This window comes from Phlebotomus papatasi, chromosome 2 (genome assembly GCF_024763615.1).
Source record: "Phlebotomus papatasi isolate M1 chromosome 2, Ppap_2.1, whole genome shotgun sequence".
NCBI lineage: Eukaryota > Metazoa > Arthropoda > Insecta > Diptera > Psychodidae > Phlebotomus > Phlebotomus papatasi.
The window spans coordinates 6403487-6422025 of record NC_077223.1 but is presented as its reverse complement, the minus strand read 5'-3'; the positions used below and the strand labels follow the sequence as shown (position 1 = coordinate 6422025).

Genomic DNA, 18539 nt, shown 5'->3' with positions numbered 1-18539 from the left:
GTGGTTAGTTTGGATGCATTTCAATCGGTCGAAGCCACGTTGTAGTTGGAATTTGTAAGAATACTTTAGTGTGGAGGTGGGGAAATATTTTTTTCACGCATGATTGGGCATTTTTACTAACTTGAGATTGAATTTTCTGGACAGGAATCTGTGCAATAGTCAATGGAATAGATTTCTCGTGGGTAGAAGGACAATTTTATTGGCAAGAACAATGGCAAATACGGCTGAAGTCAGTGCCAAGATGAACAATGTCGTGGAAAGGTGAGTTGGAATTTTTTGAAGATTGGGGTTTTTTTTATTGATCGGGGATTGTTGGAGCAGATTTGACAATATTACCAAGTCAGCAGAGGACAATAGGAACTATCGAGGGCTGCTGCTGAGTAATGATATGAAGGTGCTGCTGGTAAGTGATCCAACAACTGAACGATCAGCTGCCGCGATGGCAGTTGACGTGGGGCATTTGAGTGAATCCAGCGGAAATCCCAGGTCTGGCTCATTTTCTTGAGCATATGTTGTTCCTGGGGACTGAGAAGTACCCCAATGAGAATGACTATTCGACGTATTTGGCTCAGCATGGGGGCAATTCCAATGCATCAACTTATGCAGATATCACAAAGTTCTATTTTGACATCGTTCCGGACAAGTTGGAAGGGGCTCTGGACAGATTTGCTCAGTTTTTTATAGCTCCACTTTATACGGAAAGTGCGACAGATCGGGAGATAAATGCTGTCCATTCGGAGCATGAGAAGAATGTTCCGATGGATTCGTGGCGAGTGAGACAAGTTAACAAATCCCTGTCCAATCCTAGGCATCCGTACAGTAAATTTTGGCACGGGGAATAAGAAGACTCTCGATGAGGATGTCAGAGCCAAGGGGATTAATATCCGGGATGAGTTGTTGAAGTTTCAGGATAAATGGTATTCAGCCAATATTATGAGTTTGGCGGTTTTTGGCAAGGAGGAACTGGATGTGCTGGAGGAAATGGTGATTTCCAAGTTCTCAGAGGTCGTTAATAAGGACGTAGTGGCGCCTACCTGGACAGAATCACCGTATACGGAAAATGAATTGGGTGTGAAGGTGAATGTGGTTCCTGTGAAAGATACTCGTTCCCTGACCATAACATTTCCCTGTCCGGATCTCGAGAGCCTGTACAAGTCCAGTCCGGATAAGTACATTACGCATCTACTGGGGCACGAGGGTAAGGGGAGTTTGTTGTCGGAGCTGAAGAGTAAGGGCTACTGCAACAATCTCATGGCAGGATACACTCTGGCAGCTCGTGGCTTTGGATTCTTTGACATTGTGGTGGATCTGACGCAAGATGGCTTTGAGAATGTCAACGATGTCATCCTCAACACCTTTCAGTACATCCAAATGCTGAAGACTGAAGGAGCTGTACGGAGGATTTTCGATGAGTATCGTCACATTCTCGAGATGCAGTTTAGGTTCAAGGAGAAGGAAGGACCTCTGTCTCTTGTGTCCAGTGTTGTTCATTCCATGAGAATAACTGCCCTTTGAAGATGTCCTCTCAGCTGGATATTTCATCAGTGAGTGGCGTCCGGATCTCATTGAGGATATTCTCAAGTACCTGGAACCGCAAAAGATGCGGGCAGTTGTTGTTGGTAAAAAGGTCGAGTCAAAGTGCGATAGAACAGAATTTTGGTATGGAACAAAATTTTTCAGTGGAAAATTTCCGGCCAGAAGAACTCAAAGCATGGAGTGATTGTCAACTCAATCCGCAATTTTATCTGCCGGAAGAGAATCTTTTCATCCCAACGCAATTTACAATAGCTGACCTGGAGGATGATGTAACAGACTATCCCACCATTATCTACGATACAACGCACATTCGTGTCTGGCATAAGCAAGATGCAGAATTCCGAAAGCCAAAGGCTCTCATGAATTTTGACTTTTCCAGTCCGCTCGTCTACTCAGATCCTCTCAATTGCAACCTAACCCATCTCTTTGTCATGCTCTTTCGGGACCATCTCACTGAATATCTGTACAATGCCGAATTGGCAGGTTTGAGGCTAAATGTAGGCAATACCCTAAATGAGATCAGCATAAGTATTAGTGGTTTCAATGAAAAACAGAAACTTTTCCTCCAAGATATTCTCAATGCCCTCTATAATTTCAAAGTGGATCCAAAGAGATTTGACATCTTCAAAGAGAAATACACCAGAACACTCAAGAATTTCGAAGCTGAACAGCCATATCAGCATGCTGTCTACTACCTCGGTGTCCTCCTAACGGAATTTGCATGGACAAAGAAGGAACTTCTCGATGCCACAAAAGCCACCACACCCGAAACACTCCAGCAATTCATTCATGATTTCCTCTCGCGTGTACATGTTGAATGCCTCATCTATGGCAATGTGACCAAGGGAGATGCCATGGATCTGGCATCAATTATTGAGGAACGCCTCAAGAAGACAAATTCCGTTACACTACCCCTCTTAGCGCGACAGCTCTTCCCCAAGCGTGAGTATAAACTGGGCGAAGGCCGAAGTTTCCTCTTTCGCAAAAACAATCAGTTCCACATGGCGTCCTGCACACTCTTTTACATCCAATGCGGTGTTCAAAGCGATGTCAACAACATCTTCACGGATCTCGTGGTGCAGATCCTGTCAGAGCCGTGCAATAATGTGCTCCGGACGAAGGAACAACTGGGCTATATTGTCTTCTGCAGCGCCAGGAAAATAAATGGTGTCCAGGGGATTCGGATGCTAGTGCAATCGTCGCAGCCAACAGCCTTTGTTGAGGAGAGGATGGAACTTTTCCTGGATTCAATGGTGGTAAGTACAACACCTCAACTTGTTGCTTCTCACCCTCTCTCTCTTCCCCCTACCCCATAAATTTGATCCGGCTCAGAAGGAAGCTTAATGCACTCACTAAAACCATCATTCTGGTCAAAAGAATAAGAATAAAATCACATTTCTTAACATTTTTCTGAAGCACACTTTTTGACGTCAAAAATTCTAAAAAGAATGAGACGCCATATTGAAGGCGTCAAGTTTCAATATATTGCAACCCTAAAATTACCCGGCTGGAACAATGATGAGAAGTCATATCTAACTAAGTGGATATTTGTCAGGAATAAGTCAGAGTTTAACACTTGGAAGGACCCTAGTGGCAGCCGCTGCCAATTTAGTTTTCAATTTTATTTTTTATATTGAAGAATATATCATTTCGCCTGGAGGCCCGATTGAATGCATGCAGAATTTATCTGGCTATTTTTTCGTTATAAAATTTTTAATAAAAATTAAATATTAATGTAAATATATTGCAAAAACAAAAAAAACTGCACTCGGAAGGACCAAGTGGCAGTTGCTGCCTTATGCATTTTATATGGGAGTTTGACGTTCTGCACATGTAATTTTCTTGATTGTTAGTGTATAAAAGCCTTAAAAGAAGAAATTGAAAGTGTTTTTGCTAATTATTGAGATGAAATATAGGGAAAAGTGACATACCTTTAAATGCGTCAAAATCAGAATGCTTCAACTTTTCTCTTATTTCCCAAAGCTAAAAATCCATTTTGTTAAGCGAAGTTAATAGAAAATAGTTAATAGTATTAACTATTGTTCATTAGGTAGAATTTTTCCTTTGAAAAATAAGAGAAAAATTAAAAATTCAAAGGCTGCCGTATTAAAAGGCACACCACTTTCCCTGACTCCATGATTCTGATAAAGATGAAAACATCGAATGGCTAGAAATCTTTAGATACAGTACCCAAAGAAATGAAATTTCTGGTTCAGACACCAGAAAAGAACTGACTAAAGCTCTGAATGTTAAAATGTAATTAAAAATATCAAAATATTATGTAAAATTCGATAAGTGGCAGCGGCTGCCACTCGGTCCTTCCGTGACAATTTTAGTTAGGGTTCTACGAAGTGGTAATTAATCATATATTCAAATGTGAGATTTTGGCCTCAATTCTGAGACCAAAATCAAAATCAAAATTTCAAGCTGTCAAATATTTCCAAAATCAAGATTTCAAGATTTTCCACAATTAACGAAACGTCACTTCTAGAAAATATCTTCATTTCTCTGTTGAATTTGTTGAAATTTCATCATATAAATTAGGAAAATTAATTATAGGACGTATTAAAGAATAAATGAGAGGCCATAAACGGGAGCACAGGCAGTGCAAACCAAACTTTTGACCTGTGATAAACCGAGAAATGCTTATGCATGATGTGATTATTTTACAGGTATCTTCAGGGTGGTGTACTTCGATATGTACATCTAAAAATACGTACCATTTCGATTAAATTACAAAATCAAATTACAGTATTTTTTTAAAATATTTCTCTTTTTGTACCATCTCCTATAGAAATATTCCTTATAGAAACTCTTCAAATTGTCAGTATTTTGAAAATTCCAAGCACCTCCCAAGAGGTTCTTGGAATTATTTCAAGAAAACAACAAATTTGACGTCTTGAAATCTTGAAATATTGGTTCCAGAATTGCAAATCTTGATATCCACACGGTTTGTGTCTTGCATTTCAAGATTCCAAGAAATTTGTCAGATTTGACATCTTGATCTTGATTTTTTGATTTCAGAATACCCTTTAAATTTTCTTGATCTTGCTCTCAGAATTGAGGACTTTATTTCATTTTTAATTATCTGATAGAGAAATATATCTAATACACTGTAAAATGTGTAGAATTTACTTCCAACAATTAGGGTCGGAGGAACGTCTGTTCGACAGGGAACCCCTATTGACACTTTTGCCAAAATATTAAAAATTATTTAATGTATCTAGTTATCTAGTAAAATATAAGTAATACAATGTTTTTTCTGTAACATACCTTTTACTATAAACAGAAATGTTCAAATTTCATTTGGATTACGATATGGTTCTGCTTCTGGTTATGTTACAAAAATGCAATGTTACGAAAAGTTACAGAAATTCTACAAACAAATTGATTATAATAATATTATCTTCCAATTTTTCATCATGAATAATGTAGTTTTTTTTAATTGAAAATAAAATTGTTTTATTAAAACTTTATTGTCAGCGGTGTCAGCAGTTCATTAAAATGTTCATTAATTAAACCACTTTTAGTTGTACTTTTGAATAGGAGATATTTGGTTTTAATTTTTTAACAGAAATAATTCATTCTGGTAAATTGCATTAAAGTATTTTCCTACCTGACTACTCCTGCTACCCCGCCAGCTTTTCTATATAGAAAGAGGGGTTTATTGTTGAAATTCTTCCTTTCAGGAACACATTGAGAATATGCCAGATGAGGAGTTCCAGAGGCACAAAGATTCTCTGGCGGCAATAAAGCTGGAAAAGCCACGACAGCTAATGTCGTGGTTCAGCAGGTATTGGACTGAGATTGGTCTGCAACAGTATCATTTTTCACGTGGACAGGCTGAAGTGGCTGTTCTCAAGGGAGTCACCAAGGAAGCTTTGTTGCAGTACTACAAAGATTCTATTCTTAGAAGTTCGAAGCGCAGACAAAAATTGGCCATTCATATCATCTCATCGCAATCTGAGAATGAAAATGGAGGAGGGCAGGATAATGAAATTTTGCAGGACAATGTAGAAGTCGTGACGGATCTGTCTACATTCAAGTCCAGCAAGGAACTATATCCAGTGGTGCAACCGTACATCGATATCCGGCGAAAGGGGGCTCGAAGTAAATTGTAATAGTGGTTGGAAATTTTATTCACTATTTATTTACCGAAAAATTGTTTTTTTTTTATTTTATTGTTGTCGGTTCTTCGTCGAAAAATATCCACTTTTGAGTTTTCAGAGAGTTTATAGAATTGAGTTGAATATATTTTTCGATATCTGCCGAGCACAGGTAAAAGAAACAGTGGTTTTAGCATGTTTTTGCTGAGTGAATCAGTCAAAAATATGCTGACTGGTTAGTAGTTCTCTAACAAAAAGTGTTAACCAAATAGAAATGACACTGCCTTGCTAGTGTCGCTTTGAAGTTAACGGAATTCAGCTGAAAATACTTATGTACAGTAGGTGTCAAAAGTTTGTTGCCTCATGTATGTTCGGGAAACCAAGTGCAAAAAACGACAAAGAAAAGTACTTTTTAAAATTTTTCTTTTCGCGAATTAGTAGCCTGTAATTCGTAGATCTTATTTATGTATTTCGAAAAAAATATTTCATTTTATTTCATATAAAAAAATTATTGTTTTCCAAAAGTTGTTCATTTTTCATTCGTCAAAAGTTTGTTGCCTCATTTAAAAAGTTACTCAAAATGGTCAAAAAATGCAACTAACTTAACTCTTTCCGGACCACAACATATACAGCGAACGAATTTCAGTAAAACTCACTTTATTTTAAGTCTTAGTGGTAAAATATGATACTTTTGTAGAGAAAGATTTTTTTCCGCCTCTGGGAAATTGGAAAACTCATGGGAACTCTCGTCCCCTAAAGAACGCAAAGGATACAAACTTGGACAAACTTCAATTTTCCAAAAGCCAATAATATCAATTTTGTGAATTATTTTTGCTTGACAAATGACTCCTTTACAATGTTGTTCACTAAAACAAGAAGAATTATTGACCAGTATCTTGTGGGATGTCCAGGAAGTGGTCAAGCAAATTCCTGCTTGCCAACAGATTCCTCAAAATATTTCACACAATAACACTATAACACATATTTCTCTCAACACGATGTTATTGCAGACACATTAAGCTTTCTCAAGAGCCAAAAAAACACTTCCTGGACAATCCGAATTCACCAAAATCAGGAAGAATAGGAAAAACTTCCTTGAAAGCAATCTCCCTCGATGCCAAATGTCAAAATTATCGGCCATTTTGGCAAAAATGTCGCTCCTGCTTGGAATTTTCTTACAAGGTTGGTGTCAAAAAGCAAATGGCGGGGATTGGCGGGATAACCTTACATTTGACCTCTAGATTTTTGGGGACGAGAGTACCCATAAAGTTTGAACAAGGCTTTTGAAAATTTAAGAAAAAATAGTTTTTCGAATTTATGCAATCTGTAATTGTTAGTTATCATACTTATTGGCCCCGAGAGGTTTTTCCTTATTCTGGTCTAGAAATATCAAAAAAGTCACAATATCTGCAAGGAAGCAGAAAATCGAAAATTCACGATTTTTGGCCAAAAATATCTTAGCTCAGGAGTTAATTGGGATCCTGCAAAAAATATCCTAGATTTGGACATCCTTATAGTTTGTAATTATCCAGAAGAATTGGATTTTTATCGATTCTAGATCTAGATAGTCTAAAAAAAAATGTTGTTTCCATGGGTACCCAGAGTCCCAAAGGAGACGAAAGAGTTAAGTGGCCGACATAGGGTAAGTGTGCCAAATTTCGGCATAGTTGCATGCAAGCGTCAAATTCTCAAATTTGAAATATAATATTTTAAATACAAATTGATTTTTTTTATTCTTTCTTTTGTAATAGTGTTGCTTGGAACCTTGTAAAGAGTTTACCGTATTTATTTGCTCTAAAATCATTCTTAATACATTTAAAATGAATAAAAATGTAGACATAGCTTTGGTGCCCTATTTCGGCCACCTTCATTCTCATAGTTCCTTGTCCTTCGGGAATTCTTCCAATATCTTTTTCACGTCATCTCGTTTGTAGAAGCTACATTTTTTGTTATTCTTTTGCATTGCATAATCTCTAGAGTACGTAAAATCTAAAAGTTCATGGAAATTCGAGGAACAAAAAAGGTGGCCGAAATTGCAAGCTGGCCGGAATTTGGCACACTTACCCTACAGCCCCTTACCTTATGTATGTTTTCAGCTGAATTTAAATCGGTTAGCATTTGGTACTCGATAGTTGAAAGAAATTCGTGGTCAGCCGGGCTTTCCAAAAATTGGTTTATTATGGCAACACTACAAAAAATGGCGGGAAATTATTCCGCGAAGCACCCTCAAAGGTAAATGAGAATCTTGATCAGGACGACATCATTGCGGCAGTAGGAGCTGGATAAGATGGCACTGTTGGGAATTGGGAAGCCACTGTTGATGCTGAGGAATTCCTGGGAGATGAGATCACTCTTTGCACTGGTATGATCGAGAATAGCAATTTTGTGCTTGAAGAACTTCTTCGTTTCGATTTCCTTGAAAATACTTCCCGTTTCGAGGATGATGGAACTGTTTCCGGTGACATCCTTAGGTGATTGCTCCAGTTGCAGGTAGAGATAGTCTCGTTTGAGGTGATTTAGCTCTGCTTTCACATGCAAATTCTGTCCAGAAATAACGAATGTTGGACTCTCCACTTGGCTGATGTTCTTCTTCAGCTTTTCCTTGTAGTGATCAATACGCCAATAATACGTAAAGATCTGGGTTTCTTGTCCAGAGAGGATGGTGTTGTTGTACTTGTGGATCTCAGATTCGCGTGTGCTTGAGAATTTTGAGGGTAGAGACTTCAGCAGGAAAGGTTTTCCTGTTGCCGCTGGGGTTTCTGTTGTGAAGAAGATACTCTGTTTTGTGGTGATTTCTGGGATTTCATTGAGACTCTCTGGGGGCGTCGATGGGGCAGGTGGTGAGGTAACTTCACTGGAAGACTGCTCCTTTGCTTGATCGACAATTTTTTGGATATTGTGGTAGATTGTGGGAGCCATGTTGACTGGAGGATGAAGGAATTGATTGTGCTGCATGAGATTGTAGTGAGGATTCTGAATTTGACTCAAAATCAGGCGAATATTGTAGATTTCTTGCATCAATTTGGACTCTAGGTATGTAAAGGCCGTATAGAGGCTGTCTATTGGACAAAAAATAAATTTTAGGAACAGAATATAAGAGAAAAATGAATTCTCTCACTTGATTCACAAATTCCCTCGAGTTTTGTGGTGAGACTCGCCTGAGCGGAAGCCTTAACATCTCCAGAAGTGATAGTACACTGAGCCAGCTGAGTCTCTGTTGGTTCTGAAATTGAAAAAGTGCATTCCTTGAGGATTAGAGATTAGAGAAGAATCAAGCAGAATGCGCGCGAAAATCCAAATCTTCCATCTGGCAACCCGTCTGCGCGCGCAAAAGTATAGCCGCGCGCGGATTATTTATTGCGAACACGTGAATGCTCCCAACGGAAAAATTAATAATTTCATTATTTATTATTCACAAAGTGTCTATTTTTACATTAAAGTCTAATATTACGAAAGTTGTAGGACTAAATGGCCCATTCAGGAAGATTAAATTGACCATTTCGATGGTGTCAGTTATTTATAGAGCCAACTTCTTCACATTCAAGGAAGTCAAAGAGAGAGGAAAAAACATTTTTATTGCCGAGAGGGTGATTTTTCCGACTCTTTTAAGGCATTATCACCACAAAAAAACCTCCCAATAGCTCAATAGATTCACAGAGATATTTACCATTTGTCGCCAAGATGGATATTACTGATCCCAAAAGAAGTAATGAGACAAATGGTAATTTCACTGAAAGAAGCATCTTTACTTGATTTGTTAAGGAACTTTTCTTCTTCACATTTAATCACGGATTTATGCACTTTTTTTACAGCTCTAGAAACACTCTGGGATATGCCACCAACACCGTGAGATGACGGTACACGACTGAAGATGTTGACAAAATAATTATTTTATTTATATTTCACGAGTTGATTTTGAATGCCAGCAAAGAAATGTATCCACTTTTCACGAGACTTTTCAGAGCCACTAGCATTCTTTCATAATTTACGATTTCTTGCTACGGAAGCTAAATTCTATGTCTATCTATAATTCTTCTGTGAAATGTTTCGGCTTTTCGGTTCACAATGGCGATCCAAATGATAACATTCAAATAATAAGTTACCCACATAGCAAACTTTCGCGGAAATTCCATTGGAAATTTTGCATCAAATTCCGCTTATTCCACGGAATTTGACGCTAAATTTCTGCAATGTCTTCCATGGAATTTTTCCTAGGAGAGGCCATGGAAAATTTGAACAACATCCAATGGAAATCCTACGTCACTTTCTATTAAAAGTCCATGGAAGGTTTGTATGGAAAATCAAACGTGAAACATCCGTGGATTCCGCTGGAATTTTCCATGGAATATTCCAGAAGTTTTCCTATGGATTTTCCATGGATTTTACCGCAACACGCCCCCTGGGGGCGATTTCTTGGGGAAAATCCAAGGAACAATTCCACGGAAAATTCCACTACATTTCCATACAGTTTTCTAAGAAAATTCCACACGTTTATTTCTTCGCTTTACCGCTAGAAAATGTTTGTGGCGCTACAATATGCATGAATTATTTTGCTCGCAAATTTTATGCAAAGAGATCTTAGTGATTTCTGGGTTATAACATTATGAATTATGCGACGCTGCGTTTTGTATAGATAATAATGAAGTGATAACAATAAACAGACTGTGGACCTGAAATACAGGTGTTTTCATTTCATGGAATGTATTTTTGTATGAAAATATTTTTTTGTGCGATAGCTTTTTCTTATCTAAAGTGTAAATTTGCTATCGCTGATTTAATAAAATATATCAAAGTCCTCGTGAAATTTACTATTTTTTTTAATATAGGGAAATGGAAATATTAGATGCATGTGACAGCTTTATTTGTTCTCCATTTTCTTTGGTGGAAAAATCCATGTTCAATCCTCATAAATTTCCTGGGAAATATTCCACACAAAAATCCACTATAAATCCGTGGGAATTTCCTTGGAAATATACCATGGAGAATTTCTGTGGAATTTACCAAGGAAAAATACTGGAAAATTCCCAGGAATTTTTTCTTGTGACTTCTTATTCCCCTTTCTTTTGCTATGGGGACAGTGCCCGCTCTGTAATCCGGATGATTGGCAGACAATATGACAGATGTCCGCTTCTCCGTATGGATTTTTTGAATTTGTTCAACTGAAAATGTAATACAAGTTGTTTTTTTGTAGAATTCGAATAAAAATTTTAAAAAAGATTTAAAGGACATAATTAAAGAATTCTATGCTATTATACTTCATTTATTAAACAAAAACATCACAGGATAATTCATTTTCATTGCTGAACACACATGCATACATGACCTTAAAATTATTTTGAATGTAACCGTCGAGAACTCGTCAGGATTACGCCGATCCAGATTAGAGACCGGGCACTGTAGCGGACATTTTTTAGGTTATGTTAAGCCTAACCTCAAAACGTCATAACCTCAATCTTAAAATATCAAAACGCATAAAATCCATAAAGCAGACCCTTGGCTACACCGAGCTCTTCGATATTACAGGGAGTAATTAACTTTACGGTAAATTGAGGTAGCATGATCAGACCAAGACAGTGTTTTAAAAAACTATCCCCAGGTTTGTCAGCTGATCAGCATATGGAATGATTTCTCCGTGAAGGAGTAGGTGATAGTAATGGTGGAAGATTTTTTAGAAATTATCAGGACTTGTGATTTTTTAGGATTCAAGAGAAGTTCGTTGGTGGGCGACCAGAGCTCAATTACCCAGCGAACACATTTAACTAAAAAAATACAGCGTTTTCAGCATGTTTTTGATGAAAACTACGTTTTTTAGTCGAGTCAGAGATCTCATCCGCACAAGACCCAACGGCCTTGCCCATTGCGCCACTGAGATCCCCATTGGCCTGTGAGAATCGAATAGTCATTGCAAGAAGCTCTATGAAGCTCTTAGTAACTGATATGAATCGAATTTTGCATTAGTTCTTCCGAATTTACCATTCAATAGACTTTCTCTCAATCGGGCATATATGGGGCAAAATGTCATCCGAATTATCGCGAGAGACTCAGGCATTAAAGTCATTCTAAATTCCACAAAAAGCGCAAAAAATATAAAGAATTACGATAAAACAAGAGGAACTACAGCGAATTTGAGAAAATTTGCTTCAAAATCAAACATGGAAATTGTCAACAAAATTTTTCGCCCGATTGAAAAAGAGCCGATTGAGCAAGGGTCTACTGATCATTTTAAATTTGTCATATGACATTGTCATACTGTTACACAATTCCCCTGCAGGTAGAGTTTAGGACGTAGAAAATTGAATGGTAAAAGTTTATGATAATTTATTTTAACGTCATAGTTTATTTAATTTTTAATATTTGTTGTTAAAGTGAGGCTTGTTTTATATACTTCGTGAAATGACTCGATTTGACCAAAATTAAAATCGATTATTATTATTTATTGGTCGGTTTATTATTGGACTGGTCGGTGGCGCGTGTGTATTCCGTCACTGTGATCCGATACTGATTTGATCTGATTTGATTTTCTGACCTTCGTTTGTTATTCTCTTTTTGGGTTTATCTTGTTTTTATCTTATTTTTATTTTTTTGTCGGACACGTTAGAGTACTTCATTTACGGTCTTGGTTTCTATGTATGTTGTGATATCTTGCTGCATTCTTATGGCCAACAGCTAGTATAGCTAGGCCTCTATTCTTATCATTAACTTAGGCACTCATGGACAAACTCAGGATTCAATATAAAAATGTAAAAGTGTAAACCTGACAAATATAAATATAAATACAATACAATTTATTTATATTTATTGTTTTATTAACAATTATATATTATGTTTCTTAAGCCTTTGTGAATTGAAGTTCATCCTCTTTTTCAGATTGGCATAAAAAATATATTTAATAAAATCATTTCTAAATCATCAAAGCGAACAGGGCTGAACAGGGCAAGCATAGTAAAATATTTTTTAATTTCTAATTTTTGTTAGTTCCGTAATTTTTTCCAGCTTTCTTGAAATTTTCTTAAAGATTAAACGGTCAAAAATCAAATTTAAAAGTTTGGAGACTTTCAAAGTTGTAAGCCCCCTGGTTTTGTAGAAATTTCTTGTAGTGTGTTTTTTTTTCTTCAAGTGCAGGCAAGCCAAGATGTTTCAAGTATAAAAGGTGGGCCATATCGAACTGCCAGTGACGTAGATACTTTTACCCGACTGGTACAGTGTCGACAACTCAGATTTGTCAAACATTTGTAATAGAAAAATAAGAATCGAGTAATGTTGCAAAGATTAATTAATTTTCATTATAAGTGAAAATATATTTATTGTTCCTCGGCTAATGAACTTCAAATAAGTATAATATGATACATTTTGATTTAAAAAAAAACATCTTTTTACTAATATGACCACATTGGGTATGATATTACAATTGCCTAGGATAAAATATCGTCCATATATGCCATTAAACTCAATCATTTCCTTAAATCGATTTTCCATTGTTAAATTTTAAAATTTAATCTTATTTTGCAGCTAATATGTTTAAAAATTGCATTCATTGTACACTTCTTAGTCAATTTTCAATTTTATTAAGTTTTTTGAAAAATTATAGACTATACAGAAAAAAAAAATTCACAGCATTCTAGGCAAGCTAGCCTTACCGGCCAATTCAATGTATGGGGTCATGGAGCACCACATTTCTCTTTTTACATCGGATTTTATAGTTTCCATATCGATAAAATGGTTTTTTCCAACAATTTTATTATCAAAGAAAAAGTAACACTTCAGAAAAATTAAATTTTTTTTCGATAGTTTGTTTCACTAAAATGATAGTTCCAATGAGTGTATTAGGCCCAGGCTTATAAATAATACCTCGTTTAATGTTTCGACAGCAATATTTTCAGAAACTGTTCGAGATTCAGAGGCATGTACCTTCACATTCGAATGTAAAAATTGTACCATATGCCTTGGAACAAATCGATATTGCTTTTTTATTTGTCTTGTAACAAAAAATTAAGAACTTTAAATACTAAATGAGGTAAGCAATGGATCTTAATGAATTACAGATTCTTTTTGTGTAGCAAAAATTAAGATTAATTTTCGATTTTCCCGGAAAAAGATGGTAAAGTCTGAACTGCAGAGAGCATTTTCCCTAGCGTAACTTTCTCTTTGTGAAAAAATTATTTGATAATATTTTTATGATTTAAATTTAAAAAAAAAATAGACCAAGAATCAGAATATTGGGAGATAATTCCAAAGTGCGGTGAAGTGCCAAATCTTTTATAAAGAGTACAATATCATACATGAATAAACAATTGAATGGGTTTTACCACAATGAAGACTACAATGATCAAAAAAGGTCACGTTTTAATCCAGAATAGAAATTATGCGAATAACGCAATTAATTCTTAAAAATTACGAATATCGTAAATATTTATCTCTCAAGTATATCAATATTCAAAAAAAAAACTCGCTAAAGGCGAGAAAATGCCAATTTTGTCTTAGTGAATTCCCCTCGTTGGCAAAATTTCATCAGGTGATGACATTTTATAGGTTTCGGGGCATGAAAATTGATTAAAAATCACAAAATACTTGTAAATGTAAAAATAATGGATAAAAATTAAGTCATATAAGATCCAAAATAGTCGTAAAATTGTACTGAAAGAACCATAAGTTGAGAATTCAAATGCTACTTTAAATTTCTTTTCTGAATTGCTCTTGACAGTTCTGAAAAAAACTCATTCCTGATACATACGTAACGATGTCAATTTTAGAGGAAAATTTTAGAAAGTGTTGGAAAAAGAATAACTTAATAAAATAGCTTTTTGTTAATAAAATCAATGAAAACTAATTTTAAGATTTTTCTTGTTTTTTTTTCTTAGTTTAACACAAAACAAAAAATGTGGAAATCTTAATGGGGAAATGGATTTAGAACCATTGTAGAAGTCTTACGAAATTATAGAAAATTTAATTTGCTTTTTGTTTAGAATATCTGAACTCGACATTTTATATCAATTTGGTATTCTACGTGATTTATAGAATTCTGTATCATTTTGCTTATTCTAAGTTTTTTCCAAAGAAAATACATTAGTATTGAAAGTTCTGACACATTTGTGATTTGCTCATGCAATGTATGGTCTGCCGGGTTTCGTGAAAATAATTTTTGCCCAATGGAATTTTGTGGCAAAAAAGTATGAGAAAAACAGAAACAACATCAAATATTAGTTTAATTGATAATAATAGTCATTTCTGTTAACAATTAAACTAATAATTTTGATATATTCCCAACATTTTATAGAAAAGTATTCGCATGAGATTTTGGCGCGAGTCACGAACAGATGATTTTTGACATAACCTCCAAAAAGTATCTACGTCATCACCAGTCCGATCTGGCCCACCTTATTACTTTGTTATTTGTTTTTATCCATCTTGCAGGCAAGCACGGCAGTGTTGTTGTTTTCTCAAGTTTTATCCTGATTTTTATTGAATTTATTTGATTTATCTTTCTATAAAGTGTATAAAGTGAAAATAGAATGACGACGAATAAGGAATTGTGTGTAAATAAGAGGAATAAATTACTGTCCAAGGAGGAATTGGAGGGAATGTCCAAAGAGGTTATGTTGACTTATTTCTTTTTTCTCTCGAAATGTTTTACTGAATTTTCTCTTTATTTCATTAGGAATTAATTGACAAAGTCATCCAGCTTCAAGCTCACAATCTCCAGCTCAAGAATATAATACAAAAACGGGATCCGGACGGAAAGATTTCCGAGGAAAGTCCCTCCAAGAAGAAGAGAAAATTCGACTTCAGTAAAGCTTATAAAAGGCATATTTTGTTGAAATTTCTGTATTTGGGCTGGGATTATCAGGGATATGCGAGCCAGGAGGACTCAGTATCTACGATAGAGTATCATTTGTTCAGAGCACTGGAGAAAACGTGCCTGATTGAGAAGAGAGAAAATGCCAATTACCATCGCTGTGGAAGGACTGACAAAGGAGTTAGTGCATTTTCCCAGACCATTTCCATCGACGTGAGGAGCAAATTCCCTCCGGAAGACCAAATGCTTCCAGAATCACTCGAAAATGAGCTGAATTACTGTGTCATGCTCAATCAATCTCTTCCTGACGACATTCGATGCATTTCCTGGCATCCTCTGGAAGATGACACGTTTAGCGCGAGATTCAACTGCCAGGAGAGATCCTATAGGTACTTCTTCCCTCGTGGGAAGCTCAGTATTCCTGCCATGAGAGAAGGTTGTGTGCATTTGCAGGGGAGTCACGATTTCCGGAATCTCTGCAAGATGGATGTAGCTAATGGAGTGGTCTCCTTTACCAGAACCATCGAGAGTGCAGTTATAAAAGAAATTGCCCAAGATGGTTCAGATGATCCTCACAGCATGATGTTCTTGGAGATCAAATCAAATGCCTTCCTCTGGCATCAAATCCGATGCATAATGTCTGTCCTATTGCTGATTGGGCTAGAAAAGGAGAAGCCCGAAGTGATTTTAGAACTCCTGAATGTACAGAAGAATCCCAGAAAACCGCAGTACAGTTTGGCCAGTGACGTTCCGCTGAATCTCTACGAAACGAGTTTTGAGGACAAGGACAGCTGGGTCCTGAATCAGCAGACTTTGGAGCGAGTTATTCGAGATTTGGAGACTCAGTGGATGTTCAGCTCCATCAAGACGACAATGATGCTCGAAATGGCTAAAGATCTGAAGAGAATGCTTCTGGAGAAGTTCCCAGAAGCTTCAGAAGTAGGTTGCAGTGGAGAGGAATTGATTCAAGGAGCCAAAATGAAGAACTACAAGCGACTGATGGAGCGTTCCAAAGGGGAAAGTCTTGAGGATCGCATTGAGCATTACGTAAAGAAGCGGAGACTCAACGTCAATCAGCAATGGTGAGTGAAATTTATTTTATTTCTTTCTCCACAATAAAATCTTGAAATTTTAAAGCAGTAGGAAGAGGTGGATAATTGAGGAAATAGCTTTTTTTAAAAAGTTAGTAACAAGACCGCTTTAGCTTATGGCAGTTGTGATTCTTTTTTTGGAAATCCGAATTATAAAAAGCAAGTTAAATTCGCTCCAAGAAATCAAGTTCTAAATTATTTTCAAAAAATATTTATAAAGTGGAAAAGCGAAAATAGCCATAATAATTTTTGCAAATTTTTTAAAATGAAAATTTTAATGTTTTAATATTTAATAGCTATGTATATCTAGGACAAATAAGACCATATGAGGATGAATTCTTAATTTCTATTCCTTAAAAAAAATTAAAATCAGCAAACGCGTAAAAGAGCTTTTAAAACGCTACTTGAGTTAAACATTCATATTAGAAGTATATTATAGTGCAAAGCAAATATTGCTATATTAATGATAAAACAAAACGGTCAGTGATTAAAAAAAACGATAACTAATGTATATGATTAAAAAAAATAATAGGAATAAAAAAAAACAAAAAAAAATAAAACGGCGTTAAAAGCAAGAATCGAACTCGAGACCTTTGCGTTATAAACACCGACCGCTTGCCCGCTGCGCCACTGCTGCATCTGCTGGTTCTAGGATTTTCTTTATCATATACAGTTTTGCATGCAATCATTCTGGTCGCTTTTCTTAAAGGAAAAAAAATTAGCACTTTTTGAGTATGAAACAATCCTTGTGATGCCCATCCCCGTCTATGTTCTTAATATGAAGCCAATCAGAATTTGATGACTCGATGACCTCCCTTGTGAGAGGAAAAAAAATGTCCATTGCGTACAAACTCGGAAAAACTCCGGGTCATATATGACCCTATTGTCGGCAAGGGAAGTATACATACCATTTTCAAAATCTATATCACGGGCTTTCTAAGATTTTAGGTGAGATTCTTAACAATCTCACCTACTATAATCCTAACAAAATTTCATGTCGTCCGATCGCGCTCAAACTTGGCCAAAATGTGTTTCGCCACTTCCTGATCACGAATATATGGGGGGCTAAGTTACGTTCCCGGCCGGCCGTCCGGCCGCTCTTTGGAGCTTAATAGCTCCTAAACTAAAAAAGATATCGACTTGCGGTTTTCGGCAAAGGTTAAATATCGTATGAAAATTGCAACATGGTGCATTGACCCCCCACCCCCCACCCCTCCTTCCGCCATTTTGAAGACCCCCCTTTTTTTGTTTTCTCAATAGCTCCGCCCCTATGGCATCGAGCGGGCTCAAATTTTAGTATGTTATAGCTGGGCCTTAGAGCTTTCCATCAGTACCAAACTTAAGGTCCCCCGACCCCCCTGACCCGAGCTATAAGGGTCCAAAAAAAATTTCTTAAAATGGCCATAACTCCGGTTCTAATTGTCAGAATTTAAAAAGTGAGGGCTTTTTGGAAAGCTCTCGTGAAATGCCACTCCCCCTTCTAACATCGCAAGTTCATAAAACCACCGCTAGGGGCGCTATTATTAAAAAGAAAATTTTTAAATTTTTAAAGTTAAATAACTCAAAAATTCCTTATGCAATCGGGCTGAAATTTTAGTATGTTGTAGCCGTTGATTATACCTATCAAACAAAAAAAACCTTAAGTCGATCCATAACCCCTGACCCGAGCTATAAGGGGTCAAAGTTCGCACATTGACCGGCCTCTATCTCCGGTTCTAATTAACATAGCGACATAAATTTTACCTTTTTGGTTTCGTCTCGATGAGCACTTTCAGATGGAAGTTCAAAAAGTCACCACAGGTGGCGCTGTGATAGCGTCAAAATTCATCGAAATTCAAAGACATTTTTCTCAAAAACGGCATTGTGCAAGTTAATGAAAATTTAGTATGTTGTAGTCCAGTCTAGGACGTTTCCAAAATGGTGCGTATGTGCGCTGTGGTTTCAATAGAACCGGAGATATGAGGGGTCAAAGTTCACAAAATTCAAAAAATCATATCTCCGGTTCTATGTGAC

General features: G+C 36.4%; 2 protein-coding genes and 1 pseudogene across 6 annotated transcripts in view; 2 read left to right on the top strand and 1 right to left on the bottom strand.

Annotated features, from left to right (window-relative positions):
• Positions 1-28: 28 nt before the first annotated feature.
• LOC129802281 (insulin-degrading enzyme-like) lies at positions 29-5698 on the top strand (annotated as a pseudogene). The gene is made up of 4 exons (XR_008751782.1): positions 29-76; positions 145-261; positions 322-2792; positions 5226-5698. The product of XR_008751782.1 is annotated as an insulin-degrading enzyme-like (transcript).
• Positions 5699-7805: 2107 nt separating this feature from the next.
• LOC129802280 (uncharacterized) lies at positions 7806-9494 on the bottom strand. Its single transcript, XM_055847994.1, has 3 exons — positions 9310-9494; positions 8761-8865; positions 7806-8701 (listed from the first exon to the last, which is right to left on the bottom strand). Exons 1-3 carry the CDS (start codon positions 9383-9385, stop codon positions 7869-7871), a joined length of 1014 nt encoding a protein of 337 aa, XP_055703969.1. The 5' UTR covers positions 9386-9494; the 3' UTR covers positions 7806-7868.
• A 5533-nt stretch (positions 9495-15027) lies between these two features.
• LOC129802262 (tRNA pseudouridine(38/39) synthase) overlaps positions 15028-18539 on the top strand; it is a 60974-nt gene continuing 57462 nt past the window's right edge. For 3 of the 4 annotated variants that reach the window (XR_008751780.1, XM_055847960.1, XM_055847959.1), the window contains exons 1-2: positions 15055-15232; positions 15298-16517. Coding sequence is in view for 3 of the 4 variants with exons in the window: in XM_055847960.1 (XP_055703935.1) it covers positions 15152-15232; positions 15298-16517 (1301 nt within the window). In the remaining variant the exon portion in view is untranslated. Of the gene's footprint in view, positions 15233-15297; positions 16518-18539 lie in introns of all 4 variants that reach the window. The other variant, XM_055847958.1, reaches the window with a different exon arrangement.

Coding starts and splice junctions, on each gene's coding strand:
- LOC129802280 (XM_055847994.1), bottom strand. CDS start 9,385: ATGCTTCTTTCAGTGAAATTACCATTTGTCTCATTACTTCTTTTGGGA. Junction 8,866..9,309: donor ATCCATCTTGGCGACAAATG/GTAAATATCTCT, acceptor TTTCAATTTCAG/AACCAACAGAGACTCAGCTG. Junction 8,702..8,760: donor CGAGGGAATTTGTGAATCAA/GTGAGAGAATTC, acceptor TTTGTCCAATAG/ACAGCCTCTATACGGCCTTT.